At 37.1% G+C, this 21,918-nt stretch overlaps 1 protein-coding gene across 4 annotated transcripts in view; it reads left to right on the top strand.

The window, feature by feature from the left end:
* The window catches only part of EXOC2 (exocyst complex component 2), a 287,187-nt gene that overhangs the window by 154,745 nt on the left and 110,524 nt on the right, over positions 1 to 21,918 (top strand). For all 4 annotated transcript variants that reach the window (XM_025890968.2, XM_025890967.2, XM_025890964.2 and 1 more), the window contains 7 exons: positions 2,421 to 2,486; positions 2,657 to 2,814; positions 3,215 to 3,336; positions 5,076 to 5,137; positions 11,261 to 11,341; positions 11,803 to 11,862; positions 12,781 to 12,842. In XM_025890968.2, coding sequence (XP_025746753.1) covers positions 2,421 to 2,486; positions 2,657 to 2,814; positions 3,215 to 3,336; positions 5,076 to 5,137; positions 11,261 to 11,341; positions 11,803 to 11,862; positions 12,781 to 12,842 — 611 coding nt within the window. The remainder of the gene's footprint in view (positions 1 to 2,420; positions 2,487 to 2,656; positions 2,815 to 3,214; positions 3,337 to 5,075; positions 5,138 to 11,260; positions 11,342 to 11,802; positions 11,863 to 12,780; positions 12,843 to 21,918) is intronic.

Below are 21,918 nucleotides of genomic sequence, written 5' to 3'. Positions count from 1 at the left end.
CAGTGGCCAGTGATTTAATCAATCATGCCCATGTAATGAAGCTTCCATAAAAAGCCAAAGGACAGGGTTCAGAGAACTTCCAGATTGATGAATGTGTGGAGATTCAGGGAGAGTGGCTTGCCTGGAGAGGGCATGGAAGCTCTGCACCCTTTTCTCATACTTTGCCCTATGCATCTCTTCCACCTGGCCATTTCTGAGTTTTATCCTTTTATAATAAACTGGTAATCTAGTGGGTAAACACATTTCCTAGTTCTGTGAGCTGTTGTAACAAATTACTTGAACCCATGCAGGGAATTTTAGGAACCTCCAACATGTAGCCAATAGGCCAGAAGCATAGGTGATAACTTGGTCTTGAGATTGGCATCTACATGTGTGTTGGGGGGGAGGTGCAAATCTTGTAGGAATGAGCCTTTAGCTTGTGGGATCTGACGTTATCTCCAGGTAGACTGTGTTAGAATTGAGTTGAATTGTTGGACCACCCAACTGGTGTCTGGAGAATTTTATACTCAATTCCAACATGAATTGAGTGCAGAATCCAAAATAGGAAGGCACTCGATAGAAATGATATTTGAAGTCTTGAGAATAAATTAGTGAGAGTGTATAGAGAAAAAAAGTGCCTAAGACTAAGACCTGACAAACTGCATTACTTAGAGAATAGCTAATTAATTTATCACCTCAGTAGACCTGGGGCCATTCATTTGCTTTTCTACACATAGGCCACTGTATTGTGTTCAAAGTGTTACTTTGAATCAGAGCATCACACTTTGACAGAAACAGAAAGTAGGCTAATAGACATTCAGGGCTAGTTGGACTTACCTGAGTGGTCATGATTCAGATGGGAGTCACTCTTGACATCTCTCCTGTCTCACTGAAACACCCAGTAGAATTGCCAGGTTCAGTCACCTCTGCCTTGAAAGCCTGTAGCTAAGCCATCTGCATGAGTTCATGCTCCACTTCCTTTTGTCTAATGCGCTGTGATTGCTCACCTAGGTGAATGTAGTATCCTCCTAACTGGCTGTGCTCCTAATGTCAGTCCCTCTAGTCACTTCTCACTGTTGCTTTAAAACACTTCAGTTACTTCTCATTTGTCTTAAAAAATAGAGGGGCAGAAACCTCAGCTTCTAAGTGAAATCCTCATGTACAAAGAATTTTGAGTGTTGTTGCCTAATGAATTTAGGAATTTGCTTATTGACTTATTACTGAGGTGAATTTTAGGTTTAGTTTTTTCAACAATTAAACTTCAATTCTTTAAAAGCAAAAGTGCGTTTCTACAAAGAAAAAAATGATAAAAGCAATATAGTTCAATATAAAATTATAAAATAAATGTAAATTAGAGCCTGAAGAGGTATGTATGCATGTGTGTGTTGACCACTTTTTATCAGGTATGTCTTATGTTTTTGTTCTTACCCTTCTTTTGCTCATTCATGTTAGTAATGCTCATCATAATAATGAACTCTATACACATTTTCTCTAGCTTATACCAAAAATATATATAACATTATTTGTATTTTAAAATTAACTTGAAGTCAATTGTTGTTAGCTTGAAAGTTCTCTTGACACGTCTCTATCCAATAATTTCATAAGCATTTTAACTTTAAAGGATAATTTCGTATTATGTTAGTGAACTATCAGAATTTTCTTTTTCATCATACCATTTTTTTATTATTTTTTTATTTGGAAAGTTTTCTAAGCTTATCCTTCTTAGGCATTTTATGTGGTAATATTTAGTTTTAGAAAATTTGGGAGTAAAAAGTTAACTGAAATCCAATTGAATAGATTTTTAATCAGTGTCGTCTTCCACATATTACTTTAAGGAGAAAGAAGTATCAAAGGAAAATATGGCTAGCAGTAAACAGATAAAAATTTAATTCTAGAATATATTCTCTCCTAAATTAGACTATAGAATCCCTGAAAGAATAGTGATTTATAATTCTTTAAAAATAAAATGCCAAATATAATGGTTATTTATAAATGTTTAAGGGAAGGGAATGGATATCCTAAGATTCCTAGACATTAATCCAGAGTTTATTCTTCTTTTTGTTTCTCTACTAGCTAATGAGAAATAGTATTGAGAAGGTTATCGTGGGTAAGATTTAGATTTAACCATATACAATTATTGATGAACATGGCACATGAAATTCACCTACAAAAAAGGCAATTTCAACTTAATTCTTAGGTTTATTTATGGAATGGAAATTGTACTTAAAGGTTTTAAGGAAATGAATAACTTCCTTTTGGAATAAAAAAGTTTTTCTAATTAAGTCTGTTTTTAAATCAGAAACTTAGATTATGTCTTAAACATTCCTTTCAGTCAAGTTACAACCATATCTTATGCTCTCTTTATATACAACTGCTAAGGCATTTCTTCTTTTTATCTGAAGACAACTAACATATTTGATTTTGCTTTTTTAATTTTTAAGACTGCAGAGAAATCAGGCCAGATTGAAAGATCAAAGAATGTAAGGCAAAGACAAAATGATTTTAAGGTAAGTTAAGGATAAGTATGTAGACTTTTTCACAGGATAATGTTTTCTTAACCAAAGTTACTAGAAAACTATCCACATTCAAACTATTCATCACTGTTCAGGCTGATTCCTTTAGTTGATTTAATCAAATTAATGACTTTTAATGAGGTTTTACTTTCACCATTGTCTAGAAAATGATTCAAGAAGTAATGCAGTGTCTTGTGAAGTTGATCCGTGGAGCCCTCCTCCCACTCAGCATCCCAGAGTGTGGAGTGAGGCAGTATGGAGGCTGGGAGGTGAAGTCTGAGCTCTCAGGACAGTGGCTTGCTCATGTCATCCAGACCATAAGGTAAATATGGACACATTCTTCTGAAAACGTGTAAAAATTTTTTTGTCTTTTTGAAAAAAAACCCACAACGCATTCAGTTTGAGATATGATTTTTTAACATAGTCAACAAAGAATTTACTATGTCTTCTTGCCTCTAGTATTTCCTCTCTATCATATAGCACCTAAACTCCTAAACCTTCCTATGCTTATGTTTGATGAGAATGTTGTACTGAATGTGCATCTTTTTTATTGTTTAATTCACTGTTACTGCTGTATTGTAATTCCTGTTATGGTTTTACTTTCCCCTTGCTTTCCATATAATATTGTAGCTTACAACCTCCATAGGCTGGCCAAACTGATGACAGGAATTGCTTCAAGATTCCACTCTGCTCACTTGTGTTTTGTTGTGGCTCTTTCACAGGCTTACTTATGAATCGTTGACTGCCCTTGAAATTCCTAATGACATGTTACAGACTATCCAGGATCTCATTTTGGATCTCCGAGTACGTTGTGTGATGGTCACATTGCAACACACAGCAGAAGGTATGTTAAGAAAATTGATGACATTTGCTAGACAACGATTATCTGAATATGCCACCTCTTTCTAGCTTCTAGTCCTTGAAAATGAGAAAATTGCTTTTATGGAAATTTGAGTATTTTAAATCACAAATAGCTGCTCAATAGAATTTTTTTCCTTTTTTGAATAGCTTTCCAAATCTGTTTACCTGAGATGCTAGACCATGTGTAAATTAAAATGGTTATACTTAAAAATATTTCAGGATATAAGAACATCCTTATGGCACATGTTAAGTAGAAAAAGTATAGTATAAAATATAAAGTATGAATCCAGTTTTGAAAATATGTATGTATATTTTATTTTATTTATTTATTTTTTAAAGATTTTATTTACTTATTGTCAGAGAGGGAGACAGTAGCAGGCAGAGAGAGAAGCAGGCTCCCGCTGAGTAAGGAGCCTGATGTGAGACTCGATCCCAGAACCCTGGGATCATGACCTGAGCCGAAGGCAGACGCTTAACTGACTGAGCCATCCATACAGGCGTCCCTGTATGTATATTTTAAATATTTAGAAATAATCAGTGTAAAATCAGAAGAAAGACTAACAGTGGTTTTCTGTATAGTTGAAATTTTAAGTGATGCTTGTTTTCTTTATATCTTTTAGAATTTTCAGGATTTTGTACATACAGTCATAAAAAGCAGGGTTATCTTTATAAAGCAGCCTTTTAGATATTAAATATTTTCAAAGACAATCAAGAACATAATTTTAAATGACATAAGCCATAACTATCTGTCACCAGGACTTTTTAAGTAAGAAGGTCACATCTTGGGGCACCTAGGTGGCTCAGTCGGTTAAGCATCCAACTCTTGGTTGCGGCTCAGGTCATGATCTTGCGGTTGTGGGATCGAGTCTAACATTGGCTCTGTGCTCAGTGTGGAGTCTCCTTCAGCTTCTCTCTCCTCCCTTTCACCTGTGCTCTCTCTCTCAAATACATAAATAAAATCTTTAAAAAAAAAGGTCACATCTCTACAGAATTGGTGACTAAGTCTACTGTGTCAACAGAAAGGGAATAGAATCCAGGTGAAAAACAGCAGTGTCCTCTGAAGTCACCTGCTCCCCCCAGGGACCTGACACAGCCTGAAATGCTAAAGGTTTGGATGAATAGCATTCCTTTGCCAATCATCAGAAGTGTCTAGGATTAAAACAGAGTATAAATTTTAATCAGATATTTTAGGGAAAAAAATTTTGTAGTTTATTTTGTACATATTTTTTTAAGATTTTATTTATTTATTTGAGAGAGAGAGCATGAGAGGGGGGAGGGTCAGAGGGAGAAGCAGACTCCCCGCCAAGCAGGGAGCCCGATGCGGGACTCGATCCCGGGACTCCAGGATCATGACCTGAGCTGAAGGCAGTCGCTTAACCAACTGAGCCACCCAAGCGCCCTGTTTTGTACATGTTGAATATTTTCAAGAGTGCTTTGAATAAGTAATAAACAATTATCTAAAGTTGCCATTAAGCCTAGCCTAGCAATCTCCAAATTGAGCTAAATTTATTTACATTAATGTTTTATGAAAACAATCCAGAAAACAATACACATTTAAACTTGATCTACCAGAATTATATTTTATACTTATTACCTATTTTTCATTTTTTTACAAACTCAAATAAAACAATGAAAAACCATAACCTTTATAGATTTTTATCTCTTTAAAGTTCAATGAGATAATTATAATAAAAAGTACGTGTGTGCTTATTTTCTCTGTAGAAATAAAGAGGTTAGCTGAAAAGGAAGACTGGATTGTCGATAATGAAGGACTGACTTCTCTTGTAAGTTTAAATTCTTTTCAGTGGTTAATCATTAGTGTATATTATATTCAAAAATAATGATTTGTTTTATTAATAAACATATATTCTTTGCATTGTAATTCTAAATTTCTGAAAATAGAAAAATAAACTTCTTTTTTTTTTTAATTTTTTTTATTGTTATGTTAATCACCATATATTACATCATTAGTTTTTGATGCAGTGTTCCATGATTCATTGTTTGTTCATAACACCCAGTGCTCCATGCAAAACGTGCCCTCCTCAATACCCATCACCAGGCTAACCCATCCCCCCACCCCCCTACCCTCTAGAACCCTCAGTTTTTCAGAGTCCATCATCTCTCATGGTTCGTCTCCCCCTCTGACATACTCCCCTTTTCTTCCTCTCCTGTTATCTTCTTCTTTTCCTTTTTTCTTAAAATATGTTGCGTTATTTGTTTCAGAAGTACAGATCTGTGATTCAACAGTCTTGCACAATTCACAGCGCTCACCGTAGCACATACCCTCCCCAATGTCTATCACCCCGCCATCCCATCCCTCCCACCCCCAACCACTCCAGTAACACTCAGTTTGTTTCCTGAGATTAAGAATTTCTCATATCAGTGAGGTCATATGATACAGAAAAATAAACTTCTTAAAGTTTTCCTTTTCAGAGTCATTTTTGCTTAACACAACAACAAATATTTAAAAATTAATAAAAGCCGTATTTCTTTTAGAGTGCTCTTTCTTCATCGTGTGTCACTACTGTTTGTTTGCATTACATTTTAAAATAGATTGTGCTTCATTCTAAGTTACCCAGTAACTTGAATTTTTTAGAAAAACAGAATAGAAAGAAATGCTAATGTTGGCCCCTAAGCCAAAACAAAACAAAACAAACAATAACAGCAAACCTCTCCAGATATATACATAGGTCAAGCAGGCAATTATAACATGACATATTCATTTTAGAGTATCCTCTGTTCAGATGGGACTTTGAGATTTTCAAAATACTTTTGAAAATAGTTTTCATGATATACCATGTTGTCACATCTGTTTCATGTATTCCCACAGTGATCCTGTAGGTGGGTGTATCAGTTAAATTGACATTCAGATGCTAAAACATCGAGGGCCTTTAGACAAGATGGGCATTTCTTTTTTCTCTAACATTAAAGAAATTAGGACTTGTGTGGCAGCTTAGTCATTCAGTCAATACGTAGGGCTCCTTCTGACTTTTCTCTTTGTGATCCTTATTATGGCTTCTGTCTCAGGATGGCCTCATGATCACAAGAAGGCCACTGTAGTCCCAAGCACCATGGCCTTATTCCTGTCATGTCCAGCACTTTCTCAGGAGCCACAGCAGACCTTTCCTCCTACATCTAATTGACTAGAATTTATTCACATGCCCATCCCTGTCTACTATGGAGGCTGGAAAAATGCAGTTTTTTTAGCAGAGCACATTGTTAATCCCAACAGTTTCTGTTTTACCTTAGTAAGAAAAATGGAGAAAATACATCTGGAGGAGGCAATTAGGTTTCTGCCTATTTAGTAGATGAGGAAACTAGAATAAAATCATTTTTGACTTGTCAGAATTTACAAAATAGTGGTGAATGAGGTTGTTGAGAGGCAATGATCTCATGTAATGATATTCATTTCCTCAAATTGCTAGTTTTTTTTTTTAATTGCTGTACTTCTTATTGATAGTCTTTGGGAGTTGGGGAATTTTTGACAAGTTGAATTCTTTCCTCCTATTCCTCTTGAAGTATACTAAAATGTACCTTACTTTATATAACAGTATGGTTTAGAATAGCAGTGCTTGGGTGCCTGGGTGGCTCAGTTGGTTAAGCGACTGCCTTCAGCTCAGGTCATGATCCTGGAGTCCCAGGATCGAGTCCCGCACCGGGCTCCCTGCTCAGCGGGGGGTCTGCTTCTCCCTCTTACCTTCCCCCCTCTCATGTTCTCTCTCTCATTCTTTCTCTCAAATAACTAAATAAAATCTTAAAAAAATTAAAAATTAAAAAATAAAAAGAATAGCAGTGCTTACTTACAAATTTTTGTAAATTAAATCATATTTGACCTTAGGTAAATTTATTATTTTAATAAATCTATAATTATATTTTAAAGGATTTGTTTTTAATAAAAGTTAGCTTTAGTTTATTTGACTTATTCTACTTTTCATAATTATTTGTGCTTAAATACAAACTATCCTATAACTAATTCTGTTGTACTCTAAATACTTAGAGAAAGGAGATGTGGAGTAGACCTTCATGGTTCAATACAGCAGTCATTTGAGACATAGCTTGTATAAAATACATACCAGATTTCAAAGACTCAGTACACAAAGAATGTAAACTATCTCAACTTTTTATATTGATCACATGTTGAAATAATATTTTGTCATATTGCATTGCATGAATTATATTAAAATTAATTTTTTCTTTTAATTTTCTTAATGTGTTTACTAGAAACTCTAAAATTGTATATGTGACTTATGTTTGTGGCTCACATTATACTTCTTTTCTTTTTTTTTTTTTTAATTTTGTTATTGTTATGTTAATCACCATATATTACATCATTAGTTTTTGATGCAGTGTTCCATGATTCATTGTTCGTTCATAACACCCAGTGCTCCATGCAGAACGTGCCCTCCTCAATACCCATCACCAGGCTAACCCATCCCCCTACCCCCCTACCCTCTAGAACCCTCAGTTTGTTTTTCAGAGTCCATCATCTCTCATGGTTCGTCTCCCCCTCTGACATACTCCCCTTTTCTTCCTCTCCTGTTATCTTCTTCTTTTCCTTTTTTCTTAAAATATGTTGCGTTATTTGTTTCAGAAGTACAGATCTGTGATTCAACAGTCCTGCACAATTCACAGCGCTCACCATAGCACATACCCTCCCCAATGTCTATCACCCAGCCATCCCATCCCTCCCACCCCCAACCACTCCAGTAACACTCAGTTTGTTTCCTGAGATTAAGAATTCCTCATATCAGTGAGGTCATGTGATACATGTCTTTCTCTGATTGACTTATTTCACTCAGCATAACACCCTCCAGTTATACTTCTTTTCAACAGTGCTGTTGTAAAGGAAAATGTGCTGCACTGGGTTTAGAATCATAATCTGGTTTAATCCTTAGTTCTGTCACATAATAGGCAATCTTTTTTTTTTTTTTAAGTTTATTTATTTGATCTCTACACCTACCTAACATGGGGCTTGAACTCACGATCCTGAGATCAAAGAGTTGCATGCTCTTCTGACTGAGCCAGCCAGGCGACCCAATAGCCATGCACTCTTAAAGAAGCCACTTTACCTCTCTGGGTCCCAGTTAGTGCTTATATGATAACAGCCGCCTCTGGGTCCCAGTGAGTGTTACATGATAGCTGCCACATCCAGGTCCCAGTGTGTGCTTAAGTGGTAGCTGTCATATCTCAGTTTGGTTGTTTGATTATAGTAGTTAAACGTCTTCGAAAATACTTTGAAATGGTCACTATAAACTTGTTTGTAGTCAATTTAAAGTTTAACTATAATATTAAGAAACTATAACCATAGAATAATTTCATGTTTGTCACACATTCAAGCTAGAAGACTAAACTTTGTAGATGAATGACCCACAGAAAGTTACACTTCTGGTGTCAGCCATTGTATCTTCTAGCCAGATGTTGGTAAAGAAATATACTAAAATAATGGTGTTGATAAAGCTGAGCATGTTTTAAGCTATTCAGCATGGACCTCACTTCAGAAAAAAAGGTGAAATCAGTGTGTAGAGTAAAAGTTGAAGATCCAGCTTTGAGTATTTTAACCTGACGTGTAAAATTCTTAAGACTTTGAATAATGACTTAAATTGTCTCAAATTCTATTACATACTACTAATTTATATTTTCTTAACATTTCCATAGTACCAATCACATTTTTTGGAATAGGAATACATTTTTCTTTACCTGAAATTTTTAATTTTTAAATTTTTTAAAATTTTCAATTCTGAGAGAACTTTCTTCTTTCATAAGAACTGGAATGTTTGGTGATAACTCCTATAGTCAGCTAAATTGGGTGGCTCACTGACAATATGCAGAGATAGTACTGTTTCTTTTTAGAAGAAAGAAATAGATGTTTACACTATCATTTACTCCCCGTTTAACTGAAACTACTAGAGTTCTCTGGTATTCCCTCTCCATTTATTGTATTAATATAGATATGAAAAGAAATTAAGAAAATCTCGTTCAGATAGTAATGCAAGAAATCTAAGTAACTACATAGGAACATCAACATTTAATTGCCCACAGTTGAATTTGGGATTTAATTATCACTATTATTATTTTAATATCTTAGATTTTCTTAACTTTTGAGGCGGGTAGGTTGGAGGGATAAGGTCAGGTATCTAACAAACGTTTTGACTCTTGAAATACTTAATTGCAGTTGGTATTTCATACTATATGCTTTTATTTTTATTTATTGGGTACTTAGAAGTTTTTTTTTATGGTGCCCTCTTGTGGCTTCAAAGTGCAGTACTAGAGTGACAGTAAGGTTGAAGCAATATTTTAGCTTTCATTAAGTCTGGGTTCCTTTTTGTAAAAAAAATTAATCTTCTCTGTATACAGGTATCCCTTCTCTTCAGTATTTTCCCCCAATCTCTTTTAAAAATTGAAGCATGTAATAATGAGAGATTCTGACTCCAGATATTTGCACAGGCTTTTAGTTGAACTATGAGCCTTACGTAGCCTTGTGCCCCTGAGTGAAACCCAGAACCTTAACCTCATCTTCTACTGCCAACCTCTCCCTTAGTGGTTGTGATGCACTGCTGTTCTTGTGCTTCCACAACCCCTTCGGCCTCTGCCCACCCTGGCCTGTGCACATGTCGTCCTGCCTCCTTGAGCTCACCACCCCCTTCCCTTATCTTTTAAGGGACTGACTCCTCTTGCCCCTTAAGTGTCAGCTTAAATGTTTTCACAGTCTGAGGGGGGGCCTTCTTTGTCCTAGTTGGAGCACATTCCCCCATCATCATCATTTTTCTCTGAGTTCCCATTTGTTCTTTTCATGGCACTTATTCTAGTTTTTTTTTCTTTTTTCTTTTTTTTTTCTAGTTTGCAATTGACTTATTTTATTTCTAGTTATTTTTTTGTTTGTTTTTGGTTTTTTGGTTTTTGTTTTGTAAAAAAGTAATAGTTCTGTTGACTGTGACCTTTATGGTTGTGTCTTCTAACCTAACGTATACACTTAAAGAGAACTCTGTCTGTCTGACTCCTGTATCTCCGTCACCTAGAGTATGCCTGGCACAAAGTGAAACCTTAAATACAATAGGAGCTAAGATGTTATGATTCATTCAGATTTATCTTGAATGCCATTTGTTGGACATATCTTCAAGTTTTATTTTCTGACAATGTATATAAAAAATAATTGTAATGACTTTTGAATTAAAGATCATGGACCTCCTATGAATAATTATTAGTAACATTAAATTTTGAACAGTACCAGACATGTAGAAGATCTAGGAGATTGAGCTCAGAATATATCCTGGAAGTAGTGTTTAAAATATGAACTTGTGGGGCACCTCTCTTTTTAAAAATTTTCCTATTGGCCTTATCTTTAAACTGCTTAAAAATAATATTTCCTTGGGCACCTGGGTGGCTCAGTCAGTTAAGCATCTGACTCCTGATTTTGGCTCAGGTCATGATCTCAGGGTATCGAGATGGAGCCTCACATTGGGCTCCCTGCTGAGTGTGGTGTCTGCTTAAGATTCTGTCTCTCCCTCTGCCCCTCCCCCCCCACACTTGAACATGCTTTCTCTCTCTCTCTCTCTCTCAAAATAATAATAATAAAATATAAACTTGCTATATCTGTTCTTTATCAGGTCATTTGCTTCTCAGAAGGATAGAATTTTGAAGAAAATTTTAGTTATACCTAATTTCTGTTCTAGTTGAAGTAGATGTATTTTAGAATCTCAAGATTGACCCATTTTTAAATATCAAGTGCAAAACATGCCAAATGTAAATCTTGGTGACTAGGAGATTATCTTTCAAATTGTTGGCATCTGGTTTTCCTTTCAATAAATATGTAAAATTGAGAGTTTGGGGCCATAATTTGCTTCTGTTAAATGTCTTAATAACCCATGCTTATATTTGAATATTAAGATAATGCATTTTTTTTTCGTCAGCCATGTCAGTTTGAACAGTGCATTGTACATTCTCTGCAATCACTTAAAGGAGTTCTAGAGTGCAAGCCTGGAGAAGCCAGTGTAAGTTTTCTGTTCTGTAAATTCAACTTCTGTTTCAAACTTTCCCAGGAACCCGTGGGAATCACAGTTGTAAATGAATCATTTCAGCACAAGAGAGCTTTTCCCTCAGCTACTTGTTTTATTTCATTTAACTGCATAGGCTGTCAATTTCTTGGTTCCATGATAGGCTGATAGAAGTTAAAATGTGAATGTAAGTATTGTAGGTAGAGTAATTGGAGTCATCGACATTTGTATACAGAGAGAATGACTGATCTGAATATTGTCAGGCAGCTCCATGCCAGTGTATTCTCAGGCCAAAAACACTGTCTGGAGGGCAGCTATTTATTCCTGTCCTTTTAGAGTAAGGTTACCCACAGTGGGAAGCAGTTCACCATGTGTGAATTTTTTTATATCGAGCTTCATAAACACAAAGTTTTGTTTTCTTAGCGAAGTCCAAAAACTTACCAAATTCTTCTTTATAGGTCTTTCAACAACCTAAAACACAGGAGGAGGTTTGTCAACTAAGCATCAATATCATGCAGGTAATATGTGAAAGCACTGATGCCCTGAAACCTGAAATAAAGCAAATTATAGTAAACTCCCTCCTATTAATACTATATGTATAACATTCTTTTTTCATCTTGTCTGAGTACGTAATAGTTTATGGCTAGTAAGGGAACAGAGTTCAAGGTAAGATTAATTCCAGCTTGTTCTAGCAATACCCCTTTATATTATACTTCCCTTTTTTTGTGTTTTCTTCCTACCTTACATATATTTCTGTTACAGCACAAATTAAATGACATGATAGTTGTTTACATCGTATCTAGAACATGAAGTTCTTTGGGACTAGTGCTTTGTGAGAACATAACAAAGCTGAGCATGTGATTGAGTGGATGAAAGGAAGGAAAAGGACTCTTTCCTAAAATATATTCAGGAATTTACAGTTGGATCAAAACATGGATGCTTTTAATCTTTTATCACTTATGTTATATATATTGGCATATAAATTCCCAATGCATACATATAGTATATGTATGGGATATATATTCTGTCACTTCTGGGAGATATACATACATACACACATACATACATACATATCACTTATAGTATATATAAGTATATATTTGTATATATTAGTATATATTTTTTTATTTACATTGGATTATTGGGGCACTTGGGTGGGTCACTTGGTTAAGCATCTGACTCTTGATTTCAGCTCAGGTCATGCTCTCAGGGTCGTGAGATCGAGCCCTGCATCAGGCTCCTGTGCTGGGCATGGAGCCTGCTAAAGATTCTCTCTCTCACTCTGCCTCTTCCCCCCTCCACTTATGAGTGTACATGCACACACTCTCTTAAAAAAAGGAGTTTATTTACAGAAAAAATATTTACATTATTTTTAATGTTCAAATAGATTAGTATATAAGAATTCATGTTATTGAAACTTCTTATTTTTGACTTAGATTTTTATATACTGTCTGGAACAGTTGAGCACTAAGCCTGATGCAGATGTAGATACTACACAGTAAGTAAACTGAAACTAATCTCACTGATGCATTAAAAATACAGATTAATGTTTTATATGTAGTCTTATATCCTAAGACAATAAGAGAGATAGTGTATATTTAAAATTACATTTTTATATATTTGACCTATATTTTTGTATAATTTCTTTATCTTCTGAACTCCTCTTAGCATTCCTAGAGACGTGTTGAGCAAACTGAACACCTGATTAGCTTACTAATTATTGAAAGCAAAAAGTTTTATAAATAATAAGAATGAAAACTAAAATATATAATTCCTAGTTGATAATCTTTATAATTCTGATGTTACAGAGAATTAGCAATACTCTTGTTAAAGATTAATTTGGGGGGGGGCGAAGCAAGATGGCGGAGGAGTAGGAGACCTGGATTTCGTCTGGTCTCAGGAATTCAGCTGAATAGGGATAAAACCATTCTGAACACCTACAAACTCAACAGGAGATTGAAGAGAGTAGCAACAACTCTCTGAACAGAGAAGGGACCACTTACTGGAAGGTAGGATGTGCGGAGAAGTGAATCCGAGGCGATATTCGGGAGGATAGACGGCGGGGGAGGGGGACTCCGTCGGCCGCTTCTGGCAGGTGCTAGAGCCACAGAGCGCAAAATTGGAACTTTTAGAAGTCGGTTCTGCTGAGGGACATCACTCCAGTGGCTAAGCGGGAGGTGGAAACCTCGCGGGACAGTGTGGACTCAGGACCCTCAGGGTCACAGAAAGACGGGGGATGCCTGAGTGCGGCAGAGCTCCCAGGTATCGGAGCGGGGAACCCTACTGCAGAGACGGAGCCAAAGCGTGGGCTCTCAGGTCGGGGTGGCCATAAACTGTGGTCCGCGGCCCTCATGGGCCACTGCGCCTCCAGCAGGGACCCAACAAACGGCAGAGCCGGGGAGACTCCCCTTCCTCCCCCAGGAGGAGCGGCGCAGGAGTGCACCACAGGGATCTGCTGGGTTTGGAGACTCCGCACGGGGTCCGGTGCCAGACATAGAAACGCTCGGTCACAGGCCGGGTGAGCACGGAGTGCGGCCGGAGACCAGGGAGACGGGAGTGACTGACTGCTTTTCTCTGGGGGCGCACTGAGGAGCGGGGCCCCGAGTTCTCAGCTCCTCCGGGCAGAGAGTGGGAGGCCACCATTTTCACTCTCGTCCTCCAAAGCTGTACCGAGAGCTTGCAGGGAACAAAAGCTCCTGAGACCAAACCCGAGCAGCTTGCTTGGCCCAGACGGACAAGGGCGGGGCAATTTTGCCTCCTGCAAAGACATTTGGGAACCACGGCAACAGGCCCCTCCCCCAGAAGATCAGCACGAACAGCCAGCAAGCCAAGACCAAGTTTACCGATCAAGGAGAACGGGAGAACTCCAGCACTAGGGGAATACTGCACATAGCATTCATGGCTTTTAGACCATGATTCATTAGTTTTTCAAAGTTAATTTTTTAACTGTTTTTTGGGGGTTTTTTTGAATTTTTCTTTTTCCCTTTTTCAACCAACATCTTATCAATGCCTTTTTTAAAAAAGCATTTTTTATTTTTCATTTTTAGAGTCATGTTTTTATCCGTTCATAGTAGTTACCCTTATTTTTGGCATATATATATGTTCTTCTCTCTTTAAAATTTTGAGATACAGTTTCTTCTAACAGATCAAAATATACCTAAATCACTAGTGTATGGCTTTGTTCTAGTCTCCTGCCTGATCACATTCTCTCCCTTTTTTGATCACATTCTCTCCCTTTTTTTTTTAAATCTTCTTTCTTTTTTCAAACAACTTCTTATCAATTTCTTTTATAAAATCTTTTATAATTTTGATCTTTATAGTCATCTTCCATCCCTTCATTGTATCAACCCTTATTTTGTACATATATAAGTCTTTCTTCCTTTAAAATTTTAGGAGGCACTTTTTTCTAACAGACCAAAATACGCCCAAAATCTAGTGTGTGGCACTGATCTATGCACTAGCCTGATCTAATTTGATCATATTCTGGTTTTTTTTTGTATTGTTCTGTTTTTGTTTTTATCTTTTTCTTTTTGGTTTTTTTTTTTTTCTCTTTCTTTTTTCTTTCTTTCCCTTTCTTTTCCCCTGGTTTCAGGTCTTTTCTGATTTGTATAGAGTATATTTGCTGGGGACGTTGTTAACCTGTTAGCATTTTGTTCTCTCATTCATCTATTCTCCTCTGGACAAAATGACAAGATGAAAAAAATCACCTCAGCAAAAAGAACAAACCGTAGTACCATCTGCCAGGGACCTACTCAATACGGACATTAGTACGATGTCGGACCTAGAGTTCAGAATCATGACTTTAAGGATACTAGCTGGGCTTCAAAAAAGCATGGAAGTTATTAGAGACACCCTTTCTGGAGAAATAAAAAACTAAAATCTAACCAAGTCGAAATCAAAAAGGCTATTAATGAGGTGCAATCAGAAATGGGGGCACTAACTGCTAGGATAAATGAGGCAGAAGAGAGAATCAGCGATATAGAAGACCAAATGATGGAAAATAAAGAGGCTGAGAAAAAGAGAGAGAAACAACTACAGGATCACGAGGGCAGAATTCGAGAGATAAGCGATGCGATAAGATGAAAAAACATTAGAATAATTGGGATCCCAGAAGAAGAAGAAAGAGAGGGGCAGAAGGTATACTGGAGCAAATTATAGCAGAGAGCTTCCATAATGTGGGGAAGGAAACAGGCATCAAAATCCAGGAGGCACAGAGAAACCCTTGCAAAATCAATAAAAATAGGTCAACACCCTGACATCTAATAGTAAAACTTACGAGACTCAAAGACAGAGAGAAAATCCTGAAAGCAGCTCGGGAGAAGACATCTGTAACCTACAATGGTAGAAACATTAGATTAGCAATGGACCTATCCACAGAGACCTGGCAGGCCAGAAAGGACTGGCATGATATCTTCAGAGCATTAAACAAGAAAAATATGCAGCCAAGAATACTATATCCAGCTAGGCTGTCATTGAAAATAGAAGGAGAGGTAAAAACCTTCCAGGACTAACAAAAACTGAAGGAATTTGCAAACACGAAACCAGCCCTACAAGAAATATTGAAAGGGGACCTTTAAGCAAAGACAGAGCCTAAAAGCAGCATAGATCAGAAAGGAACACAGGCAATATAAAGTAACAGTCACCTTACAGGCAATACAATGGCACTAAATTCATACCTTTCAATAGTTACCCTGAATGTAAATGGGCTAAATGCCCCAAACAAAAGACACAGGCTATCAGATTGGATTAAAAAACAGGACCCATCAATATGCTGTCTGCAAGAGACTCATTTTAAACCCAAAGACACCCCCAGATTGAAAGTGAGGGGGTGGAAAACCATTTACCATGCTAATGGACACCAAAAGAAAGCTGGGGTGGTAATTCTTTTATCAGACAAATTAGATTTTAAAACAAAGACTGTAATAGATGAAGAAGGACACTATATCCTACTTAAAGGGTCTATCCAACAAGAAGATCTAATAATTGTAAATATCTATGCCCCTAACATGGGAGCAGCCAATTATATAAGGCAATTAATAACAAAAGCAAAGAAACACATTGACAACAATACAATAATGGGAATTTTAAAACCCCCCTCACTGAAATGGACAGATCATCTAAGCAAAAGATCAACGAGGAAATAAAGACTTTAAATGACACACTGGATCAAATGGACTTCACAGACATATTCAGAACATTCCATCCCAAAGCAACAGAATACACATTCTTCTCTAGTGCACATGGAACATTCTCCAGAATTGATCACATCCTAGGTCACAAATCCGGTCTCAACCGATACCAAAAGATTGGGATCATTCCCTGAATATTTTCAGACCACAATGCATTGAAACTAGAACTCAATCACAAGAGGAAAGTCGGAAAGAACTCAAATACATGGAGGCTAAAGAGCATCCTACTAAAGAATGAATGGGTCAACCAGGAAATAAAAGAGGAATAAAAAAAATTCATGGAAACCAATGAAAATGAAAACACAACTGTTCAAATTCTTTAGGATACAGCAAAGGCAGTCCTGAGAGGAAAGTATATAGCAATACAAGCCTTTCTCAAGAAACAAGAAAGGTCTCAAATACACAACCTTACCCTACACCTAAAGGAGCTAGAGAAAGAACAGCAAATAAAGCCTAAACCCAGCAGGAGAAGAGAAATAAGAAAGATCAGAGCAGAAATCAATGAACTAGAAACCAGAAGAACAGTAGAACGGATCAACGAAACTAGGAGCTGGTTCTTTGAAGGTCTAACAAGATTGATAAACCCCTGGCCAGACTTATCAAAAAGAAAAGAGAAATGACCCAAATCAACAAATCATGAATGAAAAAGGAGAATTCACAACCAACACCAAAGAAATACAAACAATGATAAGAACATATTATGAGCAACTCTATGCCAGCAAATTAAATAATCTGGAGGAAATGGGTGCATTCCTAGAGATGTATCAACTACCAAAATTGAACCAGGAAGAAATAGAAAACCTGAACAGACCTATAACCACTAAGGAAATTGAAGCAGTCATCAAAAATCTCCCCACAAACAAAAGCTCAGAGCCAGCTGGCTTCCCAGGGGAATTCTATCACATTTAAAGAAGAATCAATACCTATTCTCCTGAAACTGTTCCAAAAAATAGAAATGGAAGGAAAACTTCCAAACTCATTTTATGAGACAACATTACCTTGATCCCCAAACCAGACAAAGACCCCATCAAAAAGGAGAATGACAGACCAATATCCTTGATGAACATGGATGCAAAAATTCTCACCAAAATACTAGCCAATAGGATCCAACAGTACATTAAAAGGATTATTCACCATGACCAAGTGGGATTTATCCCTGGGCTGCAAGATTGGTTCAACGTTCGCAAATCAATGTGATAAAATACATTAACAAAAGAAAGAACAAGAATCATATGATCCTCTCCATAGATGCAGAAAAAGCATTTGACAAAGTACAGCATCCTTTCTTGATCAAAACTCTTCAGAGTATAGGGTCGGAGGGTACGTACCTCAATATCATAAAAGCCATCTATGAAAAACCTACAGCGAATATCATTCTCAATGGGGAAAAGCTGAGAGCTTTTCCCCTAAGTTCAGGAACACGGCAGGGATGTCCACTCTCACCACTGCTATTCACCATAGTAATAGAAGTCCTAGCCACAGCAGTCAGACAACAAAAAGAAATCAAAGGCATCCAGATCGGCAAAGAAGAAGTCAAACTCTCACTCTTTGCAGATGATATGATACTGTATGTGGAAAACCCAAAAGACTCCACCCCAAAACTGCTAGAACTCATACAGGAATTCAGTAAAGTAGCAGGATATAAAATCAATGCACAGAAATCAGTGGCATTCCTATACACCAACAACAAGACAGAAGAGAGACAAATCAAGCAGCTGATCCCATTTACAATTGCACCCAAAACCATAAGATACCTAGGAATAAATTTAACCAAAGAGGCAGAGGATATGTACTCAGAAAAGTATAAAATACTCATGAAAGAAATTGAGGAAGACACAAAGAATTGGAAAAACGTTCCTTGCTCATGGATTCGAAGAACCAACATTGTGAAGATGTCAGTGCTACCTAGAGCAATCTACACATTCAATGCAATCCCCATCAAAATACCATCCACCTTTTTCAAAGAAATGGGACAAATAATCATAAAATTTGTATGGAACAAGAAGAGACCCCGAATAGCCAGAGGAATATTGAAAAAGAAAAGCAAAGCTGGCGGCATCACAATTCCGGACTTCCAGCTCTATTACAAAGCTGTTATCATCAAGACAGTATGGTACTGGCACAAAAACAGACACATAGATCAATGGAACAGAATAGAGAGCCCAGAAATGGACCCTCAACTCTATGGTCAACTCATCTTTGACAAAGCAGGAAAGAATCTCCAATGGAATAAAGACAGCCTCTTCCACAAATGGTGTTGGGAAAATTGACCAGCCACATGCAGAAGAATGAAACTGGACCATTTCCTTACACCGCACACAAAAATAGACTCCAAATGGTTGAAAGACCTAAATGTGAGACAGGAGTCCATCCAAATCCTCAAGGAGAACACAGGCAGCAACCTCTTCGACCTCAGCTGCAGCAACTTCTTCCTAGAAACGTCACCAAAGGCAAGGGAAGCAAGGGCAAAAATGAACTATTGGAATTTCATCAAGATAAGCTTTTGCACAGCAAAAGAAACAGTCCACAAAACCAAAAGACAACCGACAGAATGGGAGAAGATATTTGCAAATGACATATTAGATAAAGGGCTGGTATCCAAAATCTATAAAGAACTTATCAAACTCAACACCCAAAGAACAAATAATCCAATCAAGAAATGGGCAGAAGACATGAACAGACATTTTTCCAAAGAAGACATCCAAATGGCCAACAGACACATGCAAAAGTGCTCAACATCACTTGGCATTAGGGAAATCCAAATCAAAACCTCAATGAGATACCACCTCACACCAGTCAGAATGGCTAGAATTAACAAGTCAGGAAACGACAGATGTTGGCAGGGATGTGGAGAAAGGGGAACCCTTCTACACTGTTGGTGGGAATGCAAGCTGGTGCAGCCACTCTGGAAAACAGTATGGAGGTTCCTCAAACAGTTGAAAATAGAGCTACCATACGATCCAGCAATTGCACTACTGGGTATTTACCCCAAAGATACAAATGTAGCGACCCGAAGGGGTACATGCACCCCAATGTTTATAGCAGCAATGTCCACAATAGCCAAACTGTGGAAAGAGCCAAGATGTCCATCGACAGATGAATGGATAAAGAAGAAGTGGTATATATACGGAATGGAATATTATGCAGCCATCAAAAGGAATGAGATCTTGCCATTTGCAATGACGTGGATGGAACTGGAGGGTGTTATGCTGAGTGAAATAAGTCAATCAGAGAAAGACATGTATCCTATGACCTCGCTGATAGGAGGCATTTTTAACCTCAGGAAACAAACTGAGAGTTGCTGGACTGGTGGGTGGTGGGAGGGATGGGGTGGCTGGGTGATAGATATGGGGGAGGCTATGTGCTATCGTGAGGGCTGTGAATTGTGGAAGACTGTTGAATCTCATATCTGTACTTCTGAAACAAATAATGCAATATATGTTAAGAAAAATAAAAGAAGATAGCAGGAGGGGAAGAATGAAGGGGAGTAAGTTGGAAGGGGAGACGAACCATGAGAGACGATGGACTCTGAAAAACAAACTGAGGGTTCTGGGGGGGGGGCGATGGGTTAGCCTGGTGATGGGTATTAAAGAGGGCACGTTCTGCGTGGAGAAAAAAAAGACTAATTTTTCTGGTAGAATTAAGTCTGGGTCAGGCTACTTATTTGAGCTCCAGAGGATACATGTTGATTCTTAATGTTTACAAATTCTGGTAATTCTTTTATTATATTCTTCTATAGGATCTTTTAGTAATGTAATTTATCTGAATGATATTGAATGATATTTGGCATGTGTAACTTCTCTGCTAAGGTGAATGCTCTGACACAGAAAATATCGAAATAAATGTCTCTTAAGTCTATAATTGGTAATTTGAGAGGTTTTACATGTTTGTGATTTTCTTGGTATTGGTTTTTGCCTTTCAGTATATACTACTACTACCTCTTTGAGACTTAGTAAATATTGAAGTATAGTTTTCCTATGATTCAATTTTATATGTTTAACACAATCCACCAGGTATTTGTGTTGTTAATCCATTTGCTGATATTGTTGATTAAATGTCTTTCCTTCCATATTGTTTTGTTACAATTCCTGTTTCAGACACTATTGAATTCTAATACATAGTGCTATGTATTTCTGAACTTTTCTTTTTTTTAAATTTAATTTCATTTTATTTTCAACTCCACATACAGTGTTATATTAGTTTCAGTTGTACAGTATAGTGATTTGACAGTTGTATACATCACTCATGCTTATCACAAGTGTCCTCCTTAATCCCCATTACCTATTTTACCCATCCCCCGCTCCCTCCCCTTTGGTAACCATCAGTTCTCTAAAATTAAGAGTCTTTTTCTTGGTTTGTTTCTCTCTCTTTTTCCCTTTGTCCATTCATTTTCTTTCTTAAATTCCACATATGAGTAAAATCATATGGTATTTGTCTTTTCTCTGACCGACTTATTTCACTTAGCAGAATACTCTTTAGCTTTAGTCAGGTCATTGCAAATGGCAAGATTTCATTCTTTTTTTGGCTGAGTAATAATCCATTATATACGTTTTATATTTAGTTTTATATCTTACACCACATCTTCTTTATCCATTCATCAGTCGATGGACACTTGGGCTCTTTCCATAATTTGAGTATTGTTGAAAATGTGCTATGAACATCACGATGCATGTATCCCTTTGAATAAGTATTTTTGTATCCTTTGGGGAAAGACCTTAGAGGCGCAATTGCTGCATCACAGAGTAGTTCTATTTTTAACTGTTTTTTGTTTTTGCATTGTTAGTCTTTTTATTTTTTTATTTTTTTAAATTTTAATTATGTTATGTTAATCACCATACATTACATTATTAGTTTTTGATGTAGTGTTCCATAATTGTTTGTGTATAACACCCAGTGCTCCATTCAGTATGTGCACTCTTTAATACCCATCACCAGGCTAACCCATCGCCTCACCCCCCTCCCCTCTAGAACCCTCAGTTTGTTTCTCAGAGTCCATAGTCTCTCATGGTTCATCTCCCCTCCGATTTCCCCCCCTTCATTTTTCCCTTCCTGCTATCTTACTCTTTTTTTTTAACATACACTGTATTATTTGTTTCAGAGGTACAGGTCTGTGAATCAACAGTGTTACACAATTCACAGCACTCACCATAGCACATACCCTCCCCAATGACTATCACCCAGCTACCCATCCCTCCAACCCCCCAGCCACTCCAGCAACCTTCAGTTTGTTTCCTGACATTAAGAATTCCTCATATCAGTGAGATCATATGATACATGTCTTTCTCTGACTTATTTTGCTCAGCATAATACACTCCAGTTCTATACACGTCATTGCAAATGCCAAGATTTCATTCCTTTTGATGTCTGCATTATATTCCCATATAT

The sequence above is a fragment of the Callorhinus ursinus genome, unplaced genomic scaffold (genome assembly GCF_003265705.2).
Source record: "Callorhinus ursinus isolate GAN/ISIS: 27379988/994484 unplaced genomic scaffold, GSC_fseal_2.0 scaffold26, whole genome shotgun sequence".
Taxonomy (NCBI): domain Eukaryota; kingdom Metazoa; phylum Chordata; class Mammalia; order Carnivora; family Otariidae; genus Callorhinus; species Callorhinus ursinus.
The sequence above is the reverse complement of the archived record's forward strand: the minus strand, read 5'-3'. Positions and strand labels throughout refer to the sequence as shown.